The sequence below is a fragment of the Tasmannia lanceolata genome, unplaced genomic scaffold (assembly GCF_043159265.1).
Source record: "Tasmannia lanceolata isolate RefF3 unplaced genomic scaffold, GAP_Taslan_0.1 ptg000004l, whole genome shotgun sequence".
Taxonomy (NCBI): Eukaryota; Viridiplantae; Streptophyta; class Magnoliopsida; order Canellales; family Winteraceae; genus Tasmannia; species Tasmannia lanceolata.
In genome coordinates, this window is record NW_027518681.1 from 13,998,453 (window position 1) to 14,013,112 (window position 14,660).

The 14,660-nt window shown below is 36.6% G+C and overlaps 1 protein-coding gene across 2 annotated transcripts; it reads left to right on the plus strand.

The window, feature by feature from the left end:
- Positions 1-1,082: 1,082 nt before the first annotated feature.
- On the plus strand, positions 1,083-10,098 carry LOC143875597 (vacuolar protein sorting-associated protein 20 homolog 1-like). 2 transcript variants are annotated; one of them, XM_077377197.1, is made up of 7 exons: positions 1,083-1,410; positions 6,253-6,405; positions 6,586-6,738; positions 8,390-8,473; positions 9,355-9,544; positions 9,662-9,734; positions 9,948-10,098. In XM_077377197.1, exons 1-6 carry the CDS (start codon positions 1,309-1,311, stop codon positions 9,685-9,687), a joined length of 708 nt encoding a protein of 235 aa, XP_077233312.1. In that variant the 5' UTR covers positions 1,083-1,308; the 3' UTR covers positions 9,688-9,734; positions 9,948-10,098. The 2 variants fall into 2 exon arrangements, with proteins under 2 accessions (XP_077233312.1, XP_077233313.1); XM_077377198.1 differs by lacking the exon at positions 1,083-1,410 and adding an exon at positions 6,031-6,110.
- Positions 10,099-14,660: the final 4,562 nt, after the last annotated feature.

Here is a 14,660-nt window from a genome sequence, read left to right on the forward strand (position 1 = left end):
TCAATGTGGTTTCGCATAGTACTTTGGATCTTTTTAAACTAACTCTACAACCACATTATAAACCATACAAGGTTGCATGGGTTGAGAAAACTACCATCTCAGTCACCCAGAGAGATGTTTAATCTCTTTTTCGTATTGGAATTGTTAAAGTATAAAAAATAAGTAACGCCCTTTCCAACGGCTTAAGCTTCTGGAGTAATTGGTTGTTGCACATGGTATCAGAGCAAAGGTCCTGGGTTCAAACTTCCTGGATATTAAAAATCTACGTGTAATGGCCAACCAAAAAATAGAGGAGCCACATGTGCCAAGTGTAGGCCAACCCTAAAAAGAGGGGCCCCACCTGAGGGGGGAGTGTTAAAGTACAAAAGATAAATAACGCCTTCTCCAACGACTTAAGATTTTGGAATTACTCCAACATCTCTCTCTCTCTCTCTCTCTCTCTCTCTCTCTCTCTCTCTTTGACGGAGAAAATTTCTGCCCCCGTCGGCGTTCTCCAAATCTTTGCTCCCGCCGGTGCTCTTTGTCGCCCTCTTCTCCTCCTCGCCTCAGATTCGAAGCAAGGTTAGTTATTTTGGTTCACAATTTTTTTTTTCATTTTCAGAATTTTTTTAGGGTTTTTATGGGTTTTCTATGGGGCAAAATATCACTGTCCTTCTATGTTGGAGGTGGTTTTCTCTTCATTTTCAAGTATATATATAATCAAATATCAAGGGAAAAGATGGAGCTTTTGCTAAAAATTGAATTCGCCCCCGTTAACGAGCTCCGTAAGGCTCGCGAGCCTGGGAGGGTTTTGTGCTTAACGAGCCGAGCTCGGCTCGGCTCGGCTCATTTACACTCCTAGTGGCCGACTTAATGTGGGCGTGTCAGCCGCCATTCACTGCCATATATTTCCATTATAAATAAACGTAGATTCGTACAAGTTGGAAAGTTATTTAATTAATTTCTCGGAATTTCTGTCCAGAATTTTGAACGTGAGTACCAAATTTCGACCGAAATTTCGGTTTTTCGGAAGTCCGAAACCGGTACCGATCGGAATATTTTCATTATAACTTGGTAGGCCCGGCGTGGTCCGCACACTGATGACCGGGTCCGCGAAACTAAGAAGAACACCACAAACAAACATGTATTCTTCCTCGGCCCGGACTCTTTTAACATTCACAGAACCCTTTCTCGTTGACGCTTTCGAAGAACATGCGCTGGAATTCCTTTTTCTAGGGTTTCCTCCCGTGCCCTAGATTCAACTTCTCTTCTTCCAATTAAGTTAAAAAGAAGAAAATCAAAGGAGGTTGCTGCAACAAATACTTGAGAATGGGAAATCTGTTCGTGAAGAAACCCAAAATCACAGACATCGACAAGGCTATCCTCTCTCTCAAAACCCAACGCCGAAAGCTCGCTCAATATCAGCAAAAGGTTTTAATTTCGACTATCTTTTTGCGGTGTTGAATTTCATTCCTTATATTATTACCTTTTCTCTTTAGAATTATCATGTTGGTAGAGATGGTAATATGATTAGAATCTGTTTTTGGATGTTGTTGATTCAGTTTTTGTTTTGTTTTTGTTGCTAGCACAATGATAAGATCCCAATTGAATAATCATGCATGGATCCTCCCTTGTTTTTTATCACATGATTTTACACTATTTGGATTACAACAAAAGCATTGCTAACATAATTTTTTTTCTTCTATTATTGTTTATTCTTTTCATGATTTAGAGGCAAATGATATGATTATGATTATTTTAGACAGATATTATCATAAATTGAAGGTCCATCTAAGTAAAAATTGAATAGGAGATAGGATCAGTTCAGGTAAGAAATTTTTGAAAATTTTCCTTTAAAATTCTTGCAATCCAAACAGGGCCTATGTGGTTGGGGTTGATAAATTGGGAGGGTTTGCATTAGAAATTACATGTTAAATTACAGGGTTAAATCTCTGAGATGAAAATTTCAAATGGTTCTAGTCGAAATTTAGTGGAAATGATCTCACTTTTGCTGGTTCTGTTTTACTGTTGAATTCCGATGGGTATTCTAATGATAACAGTGCTTTTGCTCATTGCGTGTCAGATGAGCCACATCATTGTTTTTTATGTTTTTTTAAGATAACAGCTTTCATTAATAGATGGAAATCTGAGAGACAAGAGGAGAAACGAGGTGTCCCAATACAGAAATTACAGGCAGAATAAACAACTCAGTAATGATTGCCTGTATCCCAAATCCCACATAGGAAAGAAAACATACAGACACCACTGTCATTTACATGATCACTTGTGTTGATTCATAATAATTTGGCCTTTTTTTCTTTTATTCTTAATCGATGATGAATGAGTGAGTGTAGAAGTGGATGTGTTCCCACTCAGCAAATGGTGTAGTGATTCCAGTCTAAATGACACCGCCTCGATGAAGCTTGAATTAGGTTGCATGTTATGCTAGCTCAATAGTTAATTAAACTTAGGTGAGGCTCAATTTCATTCATTCAATGACACCACCAAGCTAAATTTGCCATTTGTTAACTTGATAACACACCCAGAAATTCCTGGCTGTAGTGAAATGAGTGATTCTGCTTGGTAAAAAGGTTAGCACGCTATGTAAAGGACGAGATAAGAGTGTAATTAAAATCTCTCTTCAATGAAACGATGATTAACATCAACTTCTTTTTGCATGCTTCTGAAATACATTATGGATATTGGTATTGTTATCTCACATTATAGCAGCATGAAGGTGGATGCATATGCCAAGCTTAATCCATAGAGCATAAATTCTTAGAACCTTATTTTGTGCAGACGACATAGTGCAATAATTGTCTTGAGAAACAATGGCTTGTTTCTTGTTTCCCACAGGGGCACAGACGTGTGAAGAAACATATAATAGCTTGTATAAAGGGAATGAATCAGAAAAATCATGTTGGGCAATTTATGTTGATCATTAATAATATGCAATTCATATTGATCTCATTAGGGATAACATCCACCGACTAGAAAGTCACTACACCACCACTTGAAATGCATATCTAGAAAATCTACTTGTTTCTAATATTTGTTAGAAGACAACACTATCGCTTTGCAATGACAAAATCAATGGAAATAAGAAGAATTACACGTATCTATATGATTCACTTCCACACTATGCCCATGGGGAAGACATTTAAAGAGTATGTGTGTGGGATAAGAAGATTGGAATAGGAATAAATATTTCCATCAGTTTAACTAGAATAAATTGGGCAATACCTTATTTTTTATACTGACACATTCTGGTGACATTTTAACCAAGACACCCACACAAAAAGGTATATAGTAGCATTGGATGCAAGACAACCACGCAAAAAGGTATATAGTAGCATATTTGGTCTTTCTTTTGTATTTTTACCGTAGAATTCATACCTCACAACACCAATCCATATACCTCGATGAGAGCTTCATTCTGAAGTCACTTCTGAACAGGGTCTCAAAAGAGGAACATAGAATATTGAGGGTCAACAAAAACAATAGATTACTTAAAGAAAAGAACAATAAGATCGAGAAAACAGGAGGGTTGGTTGTCTTTTTCAGGTGAAAGCTTGTGGCTGAACAAAGAATAACATGTACTATCAACTAATTTAAAGACCTTTACAACTGAAATTAAAAATTGCTCCGAGTTCTCCTAAAACTGTAATAACATTAATTGTCAACTTTTAGCGTAAACCAAATAAGGGACCCTATAACTCAATTTAAAATATAATTCATGCTTTTCAAATGAGATCTAACTTAACACCTACCTCAACAAGCATTTGATGTTCCCTACATAATTACGTATCCCTACTACTATTATATCTGTTATCATGACCCTACCCCGGTTATTGTTGCCTTTGTGTTTTACTGCCATGATCCCTTAACAACCAACTAATAATTTAGTTGGGCAATGGGATCGGGGTTTCGAATCTAAGTATTTGATTAAACGTATGCTTACAAGAATTTGAGTTCTGGTTCATGTCTTTACCAAGTCATTTATTAGAACAATTGTAGTTGTGAAGTTCCACCCATCCTTAAAAAGCATTTGTCAATTGTCACATCATTGAAGAGGCACAGTATAAAGGCTTTGACAACGAGGAGGAGCTTAGGGAAATTAAGTAGAGCTTATAATACAATCCAGTCATGTTTGAAATAGTCTCTGCAACCAAATTGTTCATCGGTACCCTATATAACACGCATAGACAAACCCACAGCTTTTAATCATATTAAGCACCTCAACCTTTTATCAGATCTACAAAATCATTCTTTTATTTTCCAAAAAAAAAAAAAAAAAAAATTGGACCAGATCTCCATTCTTAAACTCCAAACTGGTCTTGTTGATTTTCCTCTAGACCTAGATCTTCTAATCTTGTTAGGCTGTTAGCTGATCCACTTTTTCAAAACTCTCTGCGTCAATCGTCGACTCGTTTGAATCATCTCCCTTTTAGGTCGAGTTATGGTCTGAGTCCGCATTTTCCCCTACGATGTCAATCAAAACTCATTTGATTCTCCCAAGTTATGACCATGTTAATTGAGTAATCAAACACACCGCGTTGAGTTGAAGTCAACTAGGATTTCTTTGCCAGCATTTTGGCTAACATATGTGTTTTGAAATAATAAGCTGATCTGGCTTCTGAATCTCCTGAATCTACTCTTAGGCTGCCAGACTTTCATCTCCATGAGATTCTCTAATCCTCCCTAAATCTCCAATGCGGTTTACCCAGTAAGGTGCTACTAACTTCCCTAAGCTTCCTAATCTTCAATATTCCTTTGTATTTGTAAAAAGGTACAACTCCCATCTCACTAGGTGAAACTTATTCTCATAGTCCTTACAGTGAAAATCCATTTGACTCCTTTCTACCTGTCTTGAGTGCCCTTGGGATCTGCAAAAGAAAAAATTGTAATTAGAGATGCTAGCAAGGATTTCTTTGATGAGCATGATTGTCTCTGCCTCCCTTCTTAAAATCAAACAAACTGGCTCTTCCATGGGGCAAGGGTTCTTTGAAATCCGTCTTTCCACCCCTATGTTCCTAAATATACTTTTGGATTTACTTATGTATGGAGGAATCCACATCAATCACTAGCAACGACTCCTTAGTCATGCTTATAGTCATTTGACCTCTAAGCGTATGCATTTTGATAGTAAACTGAAACATGGAGAAGGATCGGATCCTCTTGGTTTGTGCTCTTTGAGTTCACGAGTGGTCCCTTCAGGGAATATTCACGGGGATGGAGAAGTGAGCCAGCCAAACACAAGCATGCATTCAGATTTGTGTGCTGTAATATGTTCATGTTTGTAATAATATTTTCTTGGCCGGCAGTATTAGCACCTTGATTTCTATGGTCTTGTTTTGTATGTTGTATTGGTAATTATGATAGGCATGGCTATTTGAATAAAGTAAGTAAGGGTCTTATACCACAAAATCTGAGATGTAACTATTCAGGTGTAAAATTTGTTCCAGAATTGTGACTAACCAGGAAGGGAAGGCCAAATCAAAGGCAATACACATTGAACTAATGGGAAAGCGTCGGGAGATTCACTATGGAATCCATCTTGTCTTTTTTGTCTAAGCACTCAGTGTTTTTTGTTTAATGATGGCAATAGCATTAAAAGGCCAAAAGGCAGAAGGAAAGCACTCAGAGTTATTTCCTACTAAAATCTCATCTCTAATGTTGTTTCTATGGCAATTGATTTCTTTTTTTCTCCATCTCTATTCATATTTTCAGCCATATACAATTAATTGGTCTTTAATCTTAGTTGGCTGGACAAGTAACTCTGGGTAACGTACTTTTGTCCTGAATAATGGTTGCATGAGACATTTTTGTAGACATTTTCTCAGCCACGTATAATTGACTGGCCTTTAACCCAAATTGGCTCGACAAGTAACTGGACTTTGGCTACCATACTTCAGACCTGAATATGCTGATTGAATACACGGAGGACTTCTTTGACATTATTTTTCTTCTTTTTGCCATAAGCATGTGCAAAGTACTTGGTTGTATTTATAATAAAAAAGTGCTTGCTTGAATTGGAATTTATAAAATCCACATAAAGATTTAGGAGTATCTTGCAATGTAAGAATCATAGGATAGAAGTTATGGATCTGGAAATCGTCCGTGAATTATTGGTATTAGATCCATAGCCTATTTACTTAACCGTTTCTATTTTTTTTATTTTATTTGGAATATCTTCTATGGCTGAGGGCAGCTTTCTGTTATGTTACGTCATATATGATTCCCTTGTTTTTGTTTTCCAATGAACTGTTCCAGCTAGATGCAGTGATTGAAGCTGAGAAGCAAGCTGCAAGGGACTTGATTCGAGAGAAGAAGAAAGACAGGGCCTTACTTGCATTGAAGAAGAAGAAAACCCAGGAAGAATTATTGAAGCAAGTTGATACTTGGCTCATTAATGTTGAGCAACAAGTATGTAATTCCATAGCAACGGAGAAAGCCATCTTTCAATTTCGTTTCTCTTTTCTCTATTTTCAAGAGTAAATTGTGGCTACATTTATTAGAGATACTCTTCTTTTAATAGGTCTTTTATCTTTAAGTTTTACATTGAAAATAAGATATCATGGTGCTCTAATCTGGAACGTGTTTTAGTTGGCAGATATTGAATTGGCAGGCAGGCAGAAGGCTGTTTTTGAGAGCCTGAAGACAGGGAATATTGCTATTAAAGCTATACAGAGTGAGATTAATTTGGAGGATGTGCAAAAGCTGATGGACGATACAGCTGAGGCTAAAGCTTATCAAGATGTAATTTTCATTTCAATTGTTTTTTTCTCCTTGATGTTATTGCGAGTTAAATAAGCAATCTAAGTTGTGTTATTTTTTTTAAATGAAGCAAATTAAGTTGTTCCGAGCATAAACTTTTGTAGTTGTGTTCTTTCTCTTCAAGAAAGTAAGAGAAGCATGCGATGATTTATTAGAAAAAGGGGGCAAAGCCCAGGGACCGAGATGGTCAAAACACATCACGATAAAAGGAAAATACAAAGAGAAAAATCAAGGCAAAACAAAGCCTCAAGGAGGGAGGAAGTAAAAACAACTCCAAACTAAGTCTCTCCACCTCAGTCCGGTGAGTCAGTCGGCCTTGCAAGCAGCCGGTCGGTGGTCGGTGAACATGCCGAAAGATCATGGGCTGACCCTCAATACAGGCTAAAATTTCTTATTTTTCTGAGTCAAGTATTCAAGAGATACAAACTAATTCAGGGTTAATATATCATTATTTATGCTTCTGGAAATGATTGTACACCACTCTCTTCTTTGAGTTCTATTCCTACTCTCATAAAATTATTGCCCTGGATGAATAGATGATATTAGATTTTCAGGTAACTGCCATGACAATGTATATATAAATATATACATATATATATAATTGGTATATGTACTGATTATGTGTCTTTTGTTTGGACGATGCCTATATACTGGTTATATATAACTGTATATTGTATATGTAGTTAAGCTACTGATGGTGGCACTACCATGTTTTAATAATTGCACAAATTCGTGCTGTATTTTCTTTTTTAAACAACTGTCTATTACAGTCCCCAAAACGCTCTCACAAGCCAATTAAAAAAGAAAAGACAAGCCAGGTTTGAGAAAATATACTGCTTTTTATCCCATTGGCCTATGAGATCCTATGCAGCACTGCAGTGTAAGATTTCAGGAATTCCACACATGAATCATTAGTTTGAACGTCGTGTCTCAGTCAAGAAGATTTTGGTTAGAACAAGAAGATTATGATTAGAAATACTTTTGGTGTCACCAATTAAAAGAAAAAGTACTTCTGGCCATGTGGCGTTTTTTTGGTGGACTTGTTTTTTCAATTGATAGGCGCTGTTTCAATTCTAGGAGCGGAATTTTGTTATAGTCATTAAAAAAAAGCTAGCAACAGAAAGAATCTGTGTATCTGGAGATCACTGGACTATTTTTAACATGCACATACATTTGTTGCTTCACTTTTAGTTGCACGTTGTTTCTGTATGTATGTGTTAGGATCTCGTGGACTGAGAAAATGGTTGTTTTTAATTTGGAATTATGGTTGACCCATTACGTGTAAAAACATTCTGGTATTGTCATCCTTCTGATCCCTCTGGTTTAATCTTTATGATGTGCTATTCATTCTTGTTAGAAAGTACCCGGTTGCCAATGTTTTTGTTAAACTATCTTTTGCTTGTGCTTATGCCTTTTCTCATTTCTGAATTATTGTTTCTAACTAGAATTTATTATCAGTTTCACTGTTAAACCTCTTCATCTTTTTGCCTTTGCCATTTTTTGTTTGTAACTATAATTTAATATCAGTTTCACTGTTAAACCTCTTCATCTTTCTGCCTTTACCATCTATGCTCCTAACATTTTCTTGTTTCTGAACTTCAGCTCACATCTTTTTTTTTATCTTATTCTGAAGGAAATTAATGCAATATTGGGAGAGAAGCTGTCAGCAGAAGACGAAGAGGACGTTTTAGCAGAGTTTGAGAACTTGGAAACGGAGGTATGTATATAAATAGTAGAATAGCCGGACCATATTTACCATCTCCATAAGCACATAAATGAATATGTTTAGTAGTTTAATGGATTCGGCATTTTTAATCCATATCACTGACATTGTGTCGTGTTGAATGAATGAAAGCATATCAGACTTCTGTAAGGTTAGGGTCTTCTACCAAATTAGAGGTCTTGATGCCATCTTTCGTGAGAACATATTCAAAATTAGTTTGACGGAATAATCTTCAATCTTCATCTCTCTCTTTCATCTTCATAATTCTTATATGCAGCCTATGTTATAATGTGTGAAAATTCTTCATAATTCTTATATGCAGCCTTATGTTATGATGTGTGAAAATTGGCTTCTCTGACTCGGATGACATTTTTGCAAGTTTTCTTTTGGATGTCATTCAATGTCAGTGAAGCCTTTTTGTTACAGAATTGGAATTCAAACTGACTATTCAGTTCTGTTTTGTGATTCTGAGTGTTCTTATGCTGTTTGGAACTGTAGACTGAAGCTTCCTTTGAAGATAAGTTTTGTTCTTTTGAGACTGTCATCAAAATATCTCATCCTGTTTCAATTATGATTGAACTTAGTCATTTAGATTTTCCTCCTGATGAATCCAGCCTGTTTCTATAGAAGTTTTGTTGTTTCATCCTGCATAGTACCGGTCTTAAACCAGTTTTCTCATTCCAATCCACTGTGTGCTTTGTTCAGCAATAAAAAAAAAAGACTGCTATGTCTGTACCTTAGTGTGTCTGAATTTGCAGCAATAAAAAAAAAGACTATGCTTTGTCTGTACCTTAGTGTGTCTGAATTTGCAATGTGCATGTTTTTCCTGTATCGAATATATAAACTTTTCCTAACACCTTTCTTTCCTTTTTTAGATCACCCTTCAAGCTCTGCCAAAAGTTCCAGTCCCTCCAGTGCCATCTCCAGAGAAACCTGATGGTGAGAATATCGAGATAGTTGAAGGTGATGAAATGAATGAGGAATTGATTTTTCCTGATGTGCCAACCAAAACCCCAGTTGCAGATGGTGTTGGAGATGTTTCCAAATCATCTAGGAGAGAAAAAGGTGAGCTCAATCCTGGTTGCCATTCACACACACACACACACACACTACCAATTTTGCACTTTGAAATATGGTTACACACTGATTTACTGATTTTGTGCTGAAAACCACAATTTACAGTCATGGAGGAACCGTTACCTGCTTGATCGACGGAAGATTGAAGTGGGCTCAATTGCATTTGTACCTATAGCATGTAAGTGGTAACCAGTTCATTATTTTGGGAGGTCATTTGTGATTCTCAAGTATTTGTTTACAGCTATCCTCCCCTGGACCCTAAACCCCAAAACCCTAAACCCTTGTATTACCCATCAATACTAAAACCCTAAACCCTAGACCATTGTATTACCTCTCCACATACTTTATCCGAAGTCATCTTCAGCTTACGAAATACATACTTTGCTCACAGATTGCGGCTTGCCTCAGCTTGGATTGGTGTTTGCAAGGCTCAAATTCAGGTTTTAGATTGTGAAGAGTTTCATTTGTTCTGCTTTAATGTTTTAGGCACACCATTCCGGCTTCTTAATCAATCAAGTGCCATTTGTGTTTTTTCATGTTGATTTGAAAGCGTATGATTTCGTTATGAGTCTCATGCAAAACACCAAAGACATTCTCTTCTTTATCAATGGGTTGGTATTGCCCATCTGGCATGGAACCAATCATTCCTATACTGTCCCATTATGATAAAAAAATGAATGATCCAGTTACAACATCCACATGTCACATTTATGTTGCCTGGAGAGTGAGATGGGAAGTGATGCTACCAATCCTCATTCAGGCATGTCAATATATTTAGGCTTCCATGCCACACTTTTCACTCTTCAACTACTTAAAGATTGTGACAGTTGTGATGATACCGTACGTATGTTTTGTTTCTGATTTGCTATTACGCCATGAACTTCTGTGCTTGACAGCTACTTTTGATGTCCGCATATACTGATAATTTTTCTCACAACAACCATTTTGAATTCCTTCATATGCAAAGATGAGTAGTCATCCAGCTTCTGCAAATCACAAGTGCCTAACAAAAATATTCTCAATTGAAGCTAGCTAGAAAAGTTCCCTACATACACAAGATAAAAAACAATGCAAATGATGGACCACATAAACAAATATAATCTTCCAAATGAAATAATATATGTGTGTGTGTGTGTGTGTGTGTGTGTGTGTGTGTGTGTGATTATATTCCAAAATTAATAATCACACCTTAAAGACTATGAGACCATGACAATATTAAAAGGTCCAACAAAATCTATACTGTGCCTTAAAAGCGTAAGAAAAGTGCAAGGAAACATACTTACCAAAAATATTGATCCCAAGATGAGTATAAATAGGAGAAAAGAATCCATCCACAAAATGAATGAACCACCAAGTGATGTAAAATGTAATGGCTATAGGAAGAAGAATAACACTGCAAAACAACAATAAACTTATGATAAAAAATTAGATCATTTTTACATGCTAAACTTCCTCAATATAGAATAAAAAAATTAAGAAAGCATAAGCAAATGTCAACACATTAGGTATTTCGAGGACAACTTTTAATGAAGCCTGAGTTATCAACTTTTGGTTTGCCTCCTAGAAACTTGTTCATCCTTCCTTCTTTTTTGCAAGTAAAACAAGAGATATACCAAGAACCAACATTGCAATAGATAGATAAAAAAAGTAGTAGTGGAGAGAGAAACATAGTATTGGGTAGTGGGAACAAGCTTTCCCCTTGTATATGCAAAATGAAATTAGAGTTTAAGATGATTCCACGTTGGCCCAGCTAATATGCCATGCCAAGAGATTCGCTGACCCAATGATGAGAAATTTGTGTCCAACATTTGAAGAATATCGTCATTTAAAATTCATGGAAAAACCATCAAGAAAATCTGTTCTTCTCTTCTAGAACCAAATGCTAATTAATATTTGATACATCACATTACAATGCTTGAAAAGGAGTAGAAATACTTTCTAGGCCAGCAACATACGTGTGTAACTTCCCCAAAGTGTAGCTCATTAAATCACGAGGGGTTATTTTTAGAGCCTTCGATAATGCCAACGACCGTGGCTGTTCCAACCTTGCTTCATCCCATCAAAGTTTGTTTGATCCAATCTCTCCATGAAGGAGACTACAGATCCCAACATTCTTTAAAACTTTTGTTAGGAAAGCAACAAAGGAAATGGGCTTAAATCAACTTTACACAGATATGTCAATGCCTAAGCGAGTTGATTTTCCTCAAGTTGTCTGTGATTAGCCAGAGCCCCACGAAAATGCTGAGGTGCGTGGTGATTATTAATATCAGTGACACCATCTTCTTTTAGGACATTTTTGTTTCTCGAGTTTCCTCCCATAGTTGAATCCACAACTATTGCTAGATGATCCAGTCGTTGTAGCACTAGTTTCAATGTTTCTTTGATTCGGTCAATTCGTTCTTCAAGAGTAACCTTATTGGGACCCATCAAGTCTACAATTTTCAATAGAAAACCGGCATTGATACCAATATGGGGCAAGGGGTTGTAATTTAATTACAACCACAAACTCAGGATTGACCTAGGATTAATTAAGTTAATTTGCTAGAAATTTCTGGCTTTAATATATTTCAGGTCAAGATCTGTGCCTAAGAGTCCATAAAAATTCGATAAATTAGGCCTTCCTGCAGATTTGACTCAACAGCCTCATCACCTAATCCATCCATCCAGGTGTAGTAGATCTGAAGAGTCCCCTTTAAAATCAGAGTCTACACAATAACTTGCACATCTTTAAAATTTTAGAACACAAACTATTGTCAAGAAGGAACAAGCTGCAAAGGATGACAACCCTACAAACTCAAGTCTTAAGGCTCAGAACACTTCAAAAAGCCAAAGAGAACTATTTCCAAAATGGGAGGTTCAAACAGTGTAACTGGTGAAAGAATTCAATCCGAACGTAGATCTCAATCTTGTGAAGTTTTCGAACAACGTGGCCAAAGAACTCAAACCCAAGAATAGAAATACAGATCTGATCTGAATCTTATATTGAAGCAAAATCCCTAGGCATATTTAATTTAGAACCACCTGAAGAATAAGATAACTAGTCGTATCCATGAACTGGAGAGGAAAAAATCAGCAGAGGTTGATAAACTGGGTGCTGAAAACTACAATCCCTTGATGACAATTAGAAGCTCCAATAAAAGTCCCATAAAACTTCATATAGCCCTTACTTGTATACAAAATAACACTTAGTCTAAAACCCATAAAATTCCCTCAAAATATGTTGCCAAAACACTTTTATTAAGCACATTTGAGGCACCAAAGGGAATTTTTCATCCCAAATATGAAGCATCTAAAACTCATCCTCCCAAACTTGAAAAATTCTAGAAAAAATGCCCAAACTTTCATCACTCAAACAAGGCAAGGGTAAATAGGGGGTTGTCTTTGACCACATGTAGACCTTCTCGGGATATCAACAATGGCATGCGCTGATGTAAGCATGATGTGACTAGTTTGGCATGGCTAGGCCCTGTTTTCTTTGTCCTTTCTGTTGAAATAAGTCGTAATGACTGATGTATTTCTCCATCAGTGGTTGCTTAGGTGACTGTCTAGGCATCACAGCTACCTTGGGATGGCTCTCATCTACCTAAGACCTAGGTGAATGCCTTTCGCGACCGCAGTACCCTTACCATTAGTTTGAACATCATGCACAATTACAAAAACCGAAGTTCCCTCTACAGAGTACTAAAACCAACTTACAAGAAAAAATTACAAGATGTATAATCTTCAGTCATCACTGCAGACTCCTCAAAGGTGACAGTCTGAACACTAAAGCTCAGAAATAATGGAAGCTTGTACCTGAGAGATGCTTCCACATAGATTTTAAATAAGATAAAATGGGTAGAACTCACATGGAAACAACACACGTAAAACACATCTTATTAGTTATGGCAAGGATAGGTGAAAGTTATGAACCCATATCATGGTCATGCCATTTCAACTACAATTTACAACAACTAAATAAAAGTAGTTTCCATCTTGGCCCAGAAAAATACTCACCATCCAGACATAAACTTTTTTTTATGCCCAGCTCCGAATGACTTTAGCAAATGCCTGCATAATAGCATTTGGCTTAAGCTTTCTAGGAATTTAAAAAACGAAGGCAACAAATCTAATACTATGAATATAATACATTTATAAATCATAAGGTTTCTATAGTAATTAAGATTCACAAATTCATGATGGAAGATAGCCAATTACACACTTAGTTTTAATGATGTAATGTATAGAAACTATATGGCAGATGTATCCTCTAGTTTTTGGTGGGGCTGTTGATATTCTGTTTATGTCCTTTTCAACAAACTCAACTTGGTGTGTTGAAAAGAACAGAAATGAACATTATCCGAGTTCAACTTCAGAGTTGCCAACAAGATTTAGCCTTTGGTCCAAGCCACTTGGAAGGAGCTCAAAAGTTAAGTTCTACCCCTCTCACCCTAGTCTACTTCAACCACAACTACATAAGAAATATGCCCAGTCACGTGGATTGAGTGTCCCTAGATAGGAGAAACAAAATTATCCTATGTTATGCATTGTCATTAGTTGAGAACTCAAAAATCATTAGTCACTAATGGTAAAACTCCTTATTCGTCTTCATCTCATCATCAGTTCGTCATATTGAGATCAAATGTCATTCTCTCTCCATATATATGCCATTCTCAAGACAAAACCGTGTAAGATTTTCGTGACGGATCTGTTCTTCAATGGTCCTTAGGATTCTCAAGACATTTACCCTGAATATATAAATTGGATGACATAGGGTATCCATCCCCACCCCAATTTTTAGACATTAACCCTGAATATCACGTACACATTCCAGGTATATCAAAAGACCAACAGAGTGGGAGCATCAATGTTGAGCTCCCTTACTTTTGGGTTACACCTTTGAGCTATTTTAAGGAGGATCTCTTCTTTATAGGCCCTTAAATCCTCAAACCACAGTATCACACAGTCATCCTATTTCACATCCTTCCCTCTGATAATAAATTTCATAAATACCAAATCCTCAAAAGAAAAGTTACCTCAAATCGTCATAATCCCATCGATCTCATTATCCTAACACTAACAGATATAGATCAATGCAAAGGAAAGACTTCCAATATGTCGGTAT

Excerpts from the sequence above, each read along its gene's own strand:
- LOC143875597 (XM_077377197.1), top strand. The coding sequence starts at position 1,309 with ATGGGAAATCTGTTCGTGAAGAAACCCAAAATCACAGACATCGACAAG. Across the intron at positions 1,411-6,252 it reads TCGCTCAATATCAGCAAAAG|CTAGATGCAGTGATTGAAGC; the intron begins GTTTTAATTTCG and ends GAACTGTTCCAG. Across the intron at positions 6,739-8,389 it reads AGGCTAAAGCTTATCAAGAT|GAAATTAATGCAATATTGGG; the intron begins GTAATTTTCATT and ends CTTATTCTGAAG.